Consider the following 12,229-nt stretch of genomic DNA (forward strand, 5'->3'; position numbering starts at 1 on the left):
AAACACCCAATCTAAATTCATTATGCATTTAGATGCTAAGGTGATCTCAATTGATTTATAAATAATAATATTTTATAGATTCTATTAAAATATATTTAAATGTAAATAGATTTAGATATATGATGGAATATATGAAATAAATTCAAATGAGTTTAATCTTTTTATGAGAAATTAAAAAAATAATGAATCTCGTCAATAATTAATTTAAAATAAATTAAGCTCACTCTAACAATCAAACGCAGAAATAGTCATTTTAACTAAAGGAAAGCGAACAAAGACTACCTCCAATAATGTCCTACGACTTCGTTTGGATGCTTAATTCCTCTCAACTCAACATTATAATTTTTTTAAATTTCAATACAAAATATAATAAATAATTTAATTTTTTAAATTCTAAAATAATAATAATATTAAAAAATAATATTCTAACAATATTTTATCATCTCAACTCAACTCATTTTAACATCTAAACGTAACCTAAAACTTCTACAATCACGTGAGCATTTGTGATCTATCTCTATTTTGATTAGACCAGTGAATTCAATCAAACAATTAAAAAGAGTGAATCTCTTCTTAGGCCGGTTTAAATTTCTACTCTGCACACTGAACCCGGTCGACTGCTCCGCGTCACGGTTTGGTTTCAGAATCACAGAAGGGCTTGTCCCTCGTCCCCACGCCCCGGCATCACCCCGGCACATGCGGCTTCTCGTATTCCACCGGAGTGATCGCTTGCTGAGTCAAGGCACCAAAACGACAAGATTCAAACGGTCTAATTTAAATTATAAAATTTAAAATTTACCTTTTAAATTATATTCACGTAAAAAAAAAAAAAAGTTGTAAAAACAATACACATTTTTTTTTTTTAATATTATACCGTGAAAAGTGAAAGTGGATTTAATTCCTCAACCACTCTCGACCCACTTGCCAAAACGACGAGAAGAATCTGGGCCATCACATTGACATAACGTGGCGACACATGACATACCCAATTAATGAGCAGCTTCAATTCCAAGATGTTTCAACGTGTCAACACGTTAGAAGTTATCATTGGAACATTTTTATTTTATTTTTATTTAATAATTAAGTAAATATTTTTTAATAATATTATAATTTTTATTTATTTTTTTAAAATATTTAAAAGTATTAAAAATACGTGTAAAAATATAAAAAAAAAACTAAAAAACAATTAATTGGAGCCCTAAGAGATGCACCCAACGGTGGAATAGCACCGTTTATTTATTTTTATATAATTTATTTATTTATTTTTATATAATTTATTTATTCATTTGTATATGAAAAAGAAAGCTTGTCCAAACAGATTGAAACAAAATTGAAGCCACCCAGAACTTGGCCTTATCTAAATATTTGGAGAGGCCAAATTCAATTAAAATAACCACATGAAATTACCAAAAAGACCATCCCATTATTTTTGGACAGTCCAAAAAGCATCATGATCTGTTTCCCCATGCAGACATGAACAAAGAACAAATCATAAAATTGAAAAAAACAAGAAGCCACTACCAAATATCATAATTTATACTCATCGTTTGTCCCGAGAAATCAAGATCTTTTTATCATGATTTGATTTGATTAATCACAATTAAACCAGCACGTTAATTACTTTTAACGGCGTCTACTTAACGGAGAGTCCCCACTTACCGATGATCCACGTCACTCTTCTCTTCCCCCACCGGTTCTATACCCTTTCCGTGAACTTTCTACTCTGGTCAAAACGACGCCGTGGCTCTTCGGAATCTCCGGCTGCTCGCATTCCAGAACCTGCTTCCTCACCTCCTCTGGCAATCTTAACGTGTATCGTTCCGTGTTCTCTCCGGGTTGAACCACTGAGTCCCCCGTCGAGTTCGACTCCTGAAACTTCTCAGGTATCCTCGGCCTCGCCGGAACGTTTGCGATCTCACGTGCCTGTTGTACGCCTCCGCTTTCAACTTCCTCAACGTTAACCACGACGTGATTTTGGTCTTCCCCGACTTGGGATGTCGAGTTTTCCGGCGTTGACTCGTTTGCTTGTGATGGATCGGCTTTGGAGGCCTCCGGGGTGAGCCTCGCTCTGCAAACCGGACAAGTTCCCCAGGAGGTTAACCAGGTGTCGATACAATAAGGGTGGAAGACGTGGTTGCACTTGGGTAACAAACGGAGTGTTTCGTGATCCTCGAACTCGTTCAAGCATACCGCGCACTCCAGCGCTCCTCTGCCGATTTTAAGACCCTTGACCGCGGAGTACGCAAGTATCGGAAAGGTCTCAACCACCGCAGGGTCGAGACCGCGGCGTTTGGGTCGGTCGGGAGTGGAAGACACATCCGGTCTGACGGTTCTTGAAGCTGCCCCGGCTCGCGACCTTGTACACTGTTTGATGTAGATGGAGAAGAACGCAAGCAAGGCAAATCCGCACACGAGGACGACGGTGATGATCAACGTGGAGGGCGTGAGGTCCAAGTCGAATCGGAAGGGACTGTCCGTCGATTCGGCGGTTGGCTGCGAATAGGCATACTGAAGGTACGCCGGCGCAATGAGAAGCAGGTAGGCCCATATGATTCCATAGCCATCTTCCATTTCCTCACTCTAGCTAATTTCGAAGTTCTACTCCAGTTGTAAAGATTGGGATGATATTAAAATAAGAAGAGACAGAAGAAAAATGTGCTGGCAATGGCGTACGTGGAGGGGAAGAGAACAAACTTAGCTGGTGAAGGTTCTAACTTTGTAACCATGAGACTACTGTTCATCAATTTTTAAGTTATCCTCACAAAAACATAGTACGATAGTCGTGGCCAAATGGTTGATTTTTAGAATTTAGATACATGATGTTTTAATGATACATATATATTATACGGGGAGTGGGCATGCGAGACAAAGCATATATAGGCATGTTGCATGACATGACATTTACTGCTCTTGAATGATCGGTAGTGGACCAATCATCAATATTCTTATGCCTTTCCTTCGATTTCGTTTTACTTATGAGGTAAAAAAGTTCTTTTACACAGAGTAATTATGTTTTAAATATAGAGTAATTATGTTAAACATATGGGGTGCCATTTAGCTTACTGATGATCATTAGGAAGATAGTGATCATGATCTTCGAATTAAAAAAACTTCAATATTGTAATGAAATGATATGATAATCACATTGATTAGTTGTAAAATGGATTGTAAAGTACTTATATGAAAATCATTATTCATATATATAAACTATATATATATATATTCTTTTATTTTCTCTAATTAATTATATAGATGAGAGACTACTCCGGCCATCTTAAATTGCATATTCATTAAAATAGTAAGATAATCGGTGCCAAATAATTTGAGTCAAACGTCACGAATAAAAGAATACACATATCTCTGTAAGAATCATGTACATCTTTGAGAAGATCCAACACTTCTACCGTACAAATAAATATCAATGTATTAAATATTGTGAATTTGATAAAATACCGATCTAACTTAAAAGCTATAGTTTGGGTAATATAATATTGTAACTAACTTGAACTAACTCTTCATCTCTTTTCTTTTTTTTTTTTTTTCAATTTTTCTCTCTCTATTTTCTCTCTAGCCAAGACTCTCCATCACTTCACCTAGGAAGCTTTTCCATTCATCGGGAGGAGAAGGGTTGGTGCTTTGGCTCCACCCACCTCCCCTTCTCGCCAACCACGATCTTGTCTATTTCTGGTTGGTTTTCTAGTTTTTATCTATTAGCACTGTCACTTTCCAATCTGCTGCTTTATGGCGATATAGGGCTGACACGCGCCCCTCCATCAGCTTCTCCAAGTGCCGATCATCCAGATGGCAGAAGAAATCTGCTCATATGTGTGGAACATGAGATTCACGCGCCACCACGCCTCGGAGAGCTCTTTGCCGTCACGTGCAACAATTTCGAGACTAGCGGCATTGGATCTTTCAGATCTGACTGTTCTCTTCACTTTAGATTTAGCGTGTGGCCTGCACATCTGGAGTGAATAGAAAACCCTTGCCAATGATTCGTCACAGTTTCTGGTTGCTACACTATGTTCCTACTTTCCTTAACCAATGATCGAGTGAAAGTGGATGTGAAAGTTTTTTCCAGCCAATCCAGACCAACAAGTTGCAGCACACAACCCTTTACTACGGCTTCTAGCCGCAGTTCTATAGTTTATTTGTCATACTATATAAAAACCGTTACCAAGCAATCTCTCCTTGTGCGAAATGGCTGAGAGCCATACTTTTGGCTCTAGATCCATCTTTTTTTTTTTCATGTTGTAATATGTTGGTTTTAGAAGGACTGTAGGAGACTCTCACCCATTAAATCTTATATCTTATAACTGCTATTATATCTATGAATGTTCTACTTTGTCTAGGAAAAAAAAAAAAACAACTTGAACTAACTCTTATCATTTGCAATTAGTGTGTAATAAAAGTTAGTTTTATCACGTTGTAATAATTAAACCCTATTATTGCGTTCATTTTGTTTCCGGTGAAATGAAAAATAGTCACAAAATTATTTAGCTGCTACTTTTAATAATGTCAGATTATGGAACAATTTAACCCGAGTTTTTAAATTTTCGTTTTTTTCTAACAAAATACTTTTCATTTTTTTCCTTTTTGGAAACTCCTTTATATGGTTGCATGAAGATAAATGTATTGAATTTTAAATTCCAATGATTACTTCCGAATTAAATGGTTGAGATTATATATATATATATATATATATATATATATATATATAATCTCAAACTGCTCTAGTCATCAGAGACTTCTCCCAAATTGTTCCAAATCTAAAGAATAAGGAGGAATTTTTTGTTATTGCTCATCAATCAACATTACCTGGACATGTTTCTTCTTGTACCAAAAGACATTTCAAAGATCAGAATAAACATCAATAATCAAGTGTTTATTAAAATCATCAATTTTTTATTGAAACAAATATATATATATATATATATATATATATATGTATATCCATCGATAAACTAACAACCAATTAATACAAGGATGATTAAAATCTTTTGGAACTTCAGTTCTTTTTGCATTAGCTTCACTCTAGAGTCTCTTAAAACAAATATGATCTATTTTCAATGAAGGTGAAAATATTTTTAAAAAGACAATAAATTCAACTCTAATGTCTATTAAAAAGAATTTATATATGAATCAAACCATTAATATATATATATATGATCACTTCAAAGTTCTAACCAAAATATTTATAGAGTATTTCTAAAGATTGGACTTTTTTAATATATAAGTTGTGGTTGGGATCCGCGGCCGCAAGCTTCTCCAAATTTCATAACCTTTCTTTCTTTTTTTCCATATCAATTTTTTATAAAGGGCTTTTGCATCTTCCATTCTTTCCTAGCTGTAGTTTGTATAATATGTAATCATGTAATCCCTCATAAACGACCTGCATATATATATATATATATATATATACATATTAGTTATATGCATGAGTCCGATCCTTTTCATTTATTCTACTGTTCTTAAAAAAATTATATATAAGTAATTATTCTCAATGTTAACATATATATAACAAGATTTATTTTTTAAAAATATATGATTCCATATTTTTTTAATCAAATTTTATTATGTAAAGAGTGTTCGTTTACCAAAACTCTTTTTTTTCTTAATTAATAAAACATGCTTTTAATTTCCAAATCAGGCCAGAAAAAATGCCTTCCGGCCATGGGCAACTCTGCATGCACTACAAAACAATTGGTTTTTAGTGACGGTTAGGAAATTATGACGGTCTCTAGACCGTCACTAAAAGGTATTTTCTGTGACAGTTTCTGGAAACCGTCACTAAAGATAGAATGAGATTTTTTTACTTTCCAATGTATGGGAAATATGCGTTCGAACGTTACATATACGTTCGAACATTATGTCTGTTTACGTTTGAACGTAAAATGTTTTGGCGCAACCGTTTGAATGTTATTAATTTTACGTTCGAACGTAAAATGTTTGCACCAATGTTCGAACGTTAAGTAATAACATTCGAACGTTCATTGTAAATTTAAATTAAATGACTTTAATTTAAAAATTATGTGGTTTTTATTGTGCATAATTTGTGAACAAGTCTAAAAAATTGAATTGTATATATTTATATATACACACTTTGTAATATATAAATATATATTATTGATTTATATATATTTGAAATGCAGTGATTTAGTATTAAAGTTGAAAAATATAACATCAAAGAAGGTTAAAAATTGAAATTAAAAAACGATAGAAATATTCAATAATATTTTTCATTACAAATATTAAAAATAAAATACAAAATTTGATATTAACAGTCAGATGATAACGTTATCCGCAAAAGTCGAACTCCGTACCTCCTCAGTCAAGGTATCAACCTTGTCGTTGAGGATAGTTACACGATGGGTGAGTTCGGCAACAGACGCCGATATAGCCTCGAGCGATCGATCGATCTTATGATCGATATGCGCAGTCAGCTGTGAGATGACCGCATCAACCCAAGCAAGCCGCACATCTCCTGCAGATGTACTCGGCGTATGCTGACTACTACTCCCGACATGACCTGGCTCAGGCTGCGTCGGAGGAACTAGATCCTCTACAGGGGGTGGCTGAAGTCCCCTCGCCTGTCCAATGCTACGTCGATGCGTGGTCATGTCGAGGGGGCTCATCTGATCTTTGACCCGGTCCTCTGGCTGGGTCGGCACTCCCCGTGCAAGTAATAGTCGGCTGATGAGGACACCATATGGGAGATTATCCGTGGAGACGATGCTCGCCTCGTAACGGATCCTCTGAAAGATGTGCAATGGCAAATCTATAGGATCTCCACGTGCCACTCGTATCAAAAATTGTGCCCGAAGCCGACTAAATGTGGTTTTATGAGCCACAGGATCGACATTTGTTGCAACAATAAGGTGCAACATGCGGAAGAAATGCAGCAGATGGTTCTGGTTGAAGGCGTTCTTCCGCTCGATCTGCATGCGATCCCTCCCGAAGAGGATGTAGAAATCCTCGTCTCGGTCATCATCCCGAGCCTCGACGCCAGTATCCTCAGCCTCTGACTGGCCTGCATCTCTGGCTGATGCTGGCTCACATCCCCAACCAGTAGATGATGTAGAAGTGCCTACATCCTCACGGGGTGTCGAGTGTGCAAATGTCTCCACTCCTCGACGAATCCCAAGGTGCTCGCCGATGACATCTGCTGATACCTCAATGGAAACACCGCGTACAGTCACGGTGTGAGAGGATGCATCCTAAGGCATGTCACACATCCCCATATAGAATTCTTGAACCATTGAGGGGTATACCTTCCCCCTCAATGTGCAGATATTTCCCCAGCCTCTACTGAGGAAAACATCTCTCAGGTTCGTCTGCTGCCAACAGAGTTCGTCGAACTCATTAATTAAGATCTCTCGCTCTACCATAACAGTACGAGCTCCAATACGGGCAGTGTCCGACGTGGCTCCTTCCCTCCCTCGTTTCCTAGTATGCAGTGGAAGAGCCATATCCTGAAAATAGAAAAGGAAAAAAAAAATTATTTACAATAATGCATTTTTTTGTATTAATTCTAAGATGCTCTGCCGTAACGTTCGAACGTTTTATCTATAACGTTCGAACGTAAAGATAAAACGTTCGGATGTTTATTTATACATTCGCACGTAAAATAATGTCAATATATTTACATTCGAACGTAAAACAAATACGTTCGAATGTAACAATGTACGTTCGAACATAAGCAGTAAATAAATATTGGCTGACGTACGTTCGGACGTTAAAACAAATACGTTCGAACGTATTTGTTTTACGTGTGAACATAAATATGGACGTCCGAACGTCGAAGAATGAATAATGTAGAAAATCATTACGTTCGGATGTTATAATCAAACGTTCGAACGTGGAAGCCGTAACGGTTGTGTAATTTAAACGTCGTACGTTCGAACGTCTTGGTGAAACGTTCGAACGTTTCGACGCAGAATGGCTGAGTCGACTCAGCCATTATTGAAATCTCAAAAATTTCTCTACACGGTTCTAAATACCGAAATGTCACCGTGGAAATGAAGTATACACTTCAAGAAATATTTCTACGGTGACTATTCGGCAAATGACTAGCCGTGGTGGCCGGAAAATGAAGTTGAAAATCCGGCATCACTTATCCGGTTTAACACAAAACTCAATCCAAATTTCAAAAAAATACATGTTACTTGAATAAAAGATGAATGCCTACCTTTAGTGACGGTTGTGGCGGAGTTGACGGCAGCGGCGAAGGAGGCGTGGCGGCGTGAAACGGAGTAGACGATGAACGTAATAGAAATGTCGTTTCGACGTTCGGTTTTGGCCTTATATACACATAACGTTCGAACGTAATTATTATTACGTTCGAACGTTTTTCAATTTAATATTATATTATAAATGTTTATGTTATAGATTACGATGTTATATAATATTATTGACAATTAGATTTGGTTTTTTTGCGAGTGCTTGTTATATTTCTAAAGTTTAGCAATATGTTTATACATGCATGTTGTTGTGATTTTATGCTTACTCTTGAAATAATTGTGATTATTGTTTGTGAATTTTGTGAATAGTTTATGAGCTTATGGTGTTTATTGATTATTTAATAAGTAGTATATAGATATAAATAGATATATAAAATGTAGAATACATATTATATTATAAGTTAGTATATAATAAAGAATTTAATAAGTAACAATTTAATATATATTATTCATTTATATATATGGTATAGTTTATATATTATATACATTTATGTTCTCATTTAAAGTATTATGCTATCATACTATACAATGTAGTATATAGTTATAGATATATAAAATGTAGAATACATATTATAGTATAAGTTAGTATATAATAAAGAATTTAATAAGTAACAATTTAATATATATTATTCATTTATATATATGGTATAGTTTATATATTACGTTCGAACGTTAAATAAGAGTAGGACTATTACGTTCGAACGTTTCAGGTTAAAGTTCGAACGTTAAATAAGAGCGGGAAATTTCCCGCTCGATTAAGGTATGTGTGTGATTATTCAGACGTTCGAACGTTTAGACTATGCGTTCGAACGTTATTTGATGAAAATCACCAGAAAATTATGTACATCCGAACACCAAATATGTTAACGTTCGAACGTTACTTAAATTAGTGCGGAAAATTTAACTCTGAAATATGGTGACACTTTGATGAAATAAACGTTCGGACGTTTAAGTTAAATGTTCGAACATTTATCTCTAAATTTACAAACGCTCGAACGATAAATTGTGATACATTCGAACATATATGAGGAAAGTGCGGGAACTTTCCCGCTAGATTTTATGATATAAATAAGAAGGGTACGTTCGAACGTGTACTGTAAACGTCCGAACGTTATGAGCGGGTGAAATTTTAGCATATAACGTTCGGACGTACAACTTAAACGTTCGAACGTTTAAACTAATAATTTGCGGTATTAATCAGTACGCGCACGGGAGGAAGCGGATCATTTCTTCTTCTCCCGTGGGCGCAACAGAGCGAGAGAGAGAGAGCGAGAGAGAGAGAGAGAGAGAGAGAGAGAGAGAGAGAGAGAGAGGGTGTTAGTGTGAGAGAGAGTTGAGTTAGAGAGTTAGAGAGAGTTGAGTTTTGGTAAGAAAATATTTTTATTTCTTATCTTTATTTTAATTTTATGATATTTATAGAATGTGTTTTTGTTATAGAATATTTCTAATAAGTTAGTGTTGTATTTTTTTGAAGGATTGCTTGTTTTGGGAAGTTTGAAGATTTTGATTTGTAAGAGGATATTGTGAGTGCTAGGTATATTTCTAAACTTTATCAATATATTGTTGTGATTTTATACTTACTCTTGAAATATTGTGATTATTATTTGTATAGTTTGTAAATAGTTTGTGAGTTTTTGTAAATATGTTGTGATATGAATTTGAAATATTGTGTTTCTTATTAGAAATATATTTTCATTAGGCTTTGTTAATACATGTTTATTACTTACTCAATTTTAAAAATATGTTAATACATGTGGCATGTTATTTTGTGAATATATTGTGAGTTTTTTCTAGTATGTTGTGATATGAATTTTAAATATTTAAATTATTATTTGTGAATGACGTTTGAATATATTTAGATTATTACAAATAAGTAAGAAGTTCGTATGGTAGGAATCGTACGTTCGAACGTTTCAAGTTAACGTTCGAACGTTAAATAAGAGCGGGAAATTTCCCGCTCGATTAAGGTATGTGTGTGATTATTCAGACGTTCGAACGTGTAGACTATGCGTTCGAACGTTATTTGATGAAAATCACCAGAAAATTATGTACATCCGAACACCAAATATGTTAACGTTCGAACGTTACTTAAATTAGTGCGAAAAATTTAACTCTCAAATATGGTAACACTTTGATGAAATAAACGTTCGGACGTTTAAGTTAAATGTTCGAACGTTTATCTCTAAATTTAGAAACGTTCGAACGAAAACTTGTGATACATTCGAACATATATGATTAAAGTGCGGGAACTTTCCCGCTAGATTTTATGTTATAAAGATATTATTACGTTCGAACGTGTACTGTAAACGTCCGAACGCTACGAGCATTTTATCAAATAACGTTCGGACGTAAAACTTAAACGTTCGAACGTTTAAGTTAACGTTCGGACGTACAACTTTAACGTTCGAACGTTTAAACAAATAATTTTAGAACTTAAGCAGTGCGCGCACGGGAGCGCCATTGAACATTTTTTCTTCTCCCGTGCGCGCAACACAGAGAGAGAGAGAGTTGAGTTGGAGAGTTAGAGAGAGTTGAGTTTGGTAAGAAAAAATTTTTATTTCTTGTCTTTATTTGAATTTTATGATATTTATACAATGTGTTTTTGTGATATGGATTTGAAAAATTGTGATAATAATATTTTAAATTAAGTAATAATAAATAAAAGTAACTCTTTAAGAATTATAATAATTATAATTATTATAATACCATTGAAATTTAAGAATGATAGTGTAAGTATAACAATTAAAGTTATATTTTAAGAATGATAATAATTAAAATTATAATATAACCTTTAAAATACTCTTCAATAAAAAAGTCTTGAAACTACTAAATAAGTAGAGTTTGAATATGTAAATATACTTATTTATTATAAACTAAAGAGAAAGGAAATAAGGATCAAATAGATTCTTATATAAAAATTATATACTTATTGTCTATATAAGTAAATAACTCACTAAATTAAGTATAAGAATTAAGATTATAATTGTAGAATGATAATAATTAAAATTATATAATAACATTTAAAATTATATATAACAATTATAATCTCTAAATTTCGGTCTAATTGCTTGACTGTCATAGTCTCTTCGGCCTTGAGAGGAGTGTCGAGGCCGGACAGTTTGTGACGGTTAAGTAATTAGACCAAAATTTCAATATTTCTTCAAGATTATTCTCCCTCGTTGTGTACAAGACATGAAACAGGGGGTCACATAATCTTCCATCCCTCTTTAGTTTAACAAATATGGAGATATTGTTGTATGATTATATTGCTAGATGCGTGTGTCATTGCATAAATACCCTTAGACCCGTTTGGGAATCAGTGTACATTTATGTGTCCACTGATTCCTGAATTGTCTAGTGTGGACAGTTTGAGATTATATTATCTGTATTGCACATTTTTGTTACTCGCTACTTTCCACGTTTAATATGAAGTTTCGGTGTCTTCTTCATTGTTCTTCGGGTATACTGTTCGTCGGGTGACAATCCCGATATTTGAACATGTATACTTGGAGAATTATGGGGAGGTGCTGCCGAAATTTCTACTAACGTAGAAATTAGTAGAGTGACGAGATTTGTGCAATATGGAGAATATAATCTCGAATGGGATAGGACCAACTACCTTATCAACAAAGTAATGAGAATTGGAGCATGACATGCATGTGAATTTTCAATGTACGTGTTATTAATATATAGATGTTTTTAGAAATGGATAAAAATTGGATGCGTCTGGACGATAGACTTGGAAAGGATTACGTACCCTATGCATGTGGAGTAAGAACTTTCATTGATTTTGCACGGGCTTCTGCTGATAGTCGTGGTTACATTAAGTGTCCATGTCGAGGGTGTAAAAATTTGTGTGCGATAGGATTGGATGAAGTAGAGCGTCGTATATTTGTGAACGGTATGGATCTGGGGTATACGCGATGGGTACTGCATGGTGAGCCGTATGAAGGGTCAGCAGATGTATTGGTCGATCATCACAATTATTT

The 12,229-nt window shown here is 34.6% G+C and overlaps 1 protein-coding gene across 2 annotated transcripts; it reads right to left on the bottom strand.

The window, feature by feature from the left end:
- Window positions 1–240: 240 nt before the first annotated feature.
- LOC121234973 (E3 ubiquitin-protein ligase ATL6-like) lies at window positions 241–2,795 on the bottom strand. 2 transcript variants are annotated; one of them, XM_041131148.1, is made up of 3 exons: window positions 1,660–2,795; window positions 478–732; window positions 241–295 (listed from the first exon to the last, which is right to left on the bottom strand). In XM_041131148.1, exon 1 carries the CDS (start codon window positions 2,569–2,571, stop codon window positions 1,672–1,674), a length of 900 nt encoding a protein of 299 aa, XP_040987082.1. In that variant the 5' UTR covers window positions 2,572–2,795; the 3' UTR covers window positions 241–295; window positions 478–732; window positions 1,660–1,671. The 2 variants fall into 2 exon arrangements, with proteins under 2 accessions (XP_040987082.1, XP_040987088.1); XM_041131154.1 differs by having other exon boundaries at window positions 478–769.
- Window positions 2,796–12,229: the final 9,434 nt, after the last annotated feature.

This window comes from Juglans microcarpa x Juglans regia, chromosome 1D (genome assembly GCF_004785595.1).
Source record: "Juglans microcarpa x Juglans regia isolate MS1-56 chromosome 1D, Jm3101_v1.0, whole genome shotgun sequence".
Lineage (NCBI taxonomy): Eukaryota > Viridiplantae > Streptophyta > Magnoliopsida > Fagales > Juglandaceae > Juglans > Juglans microcarpa x Juglans regia.

What these genes read in the sequence shown, in the direction of transcription:
- LOC121234973 (XM_041131148.1), bottom strand. Translation starts at nt 2,571, where the DNA reads ATGGAAGATGGCTATGGAATCATATGGGCCTACCTGCTTCTCATTGCG.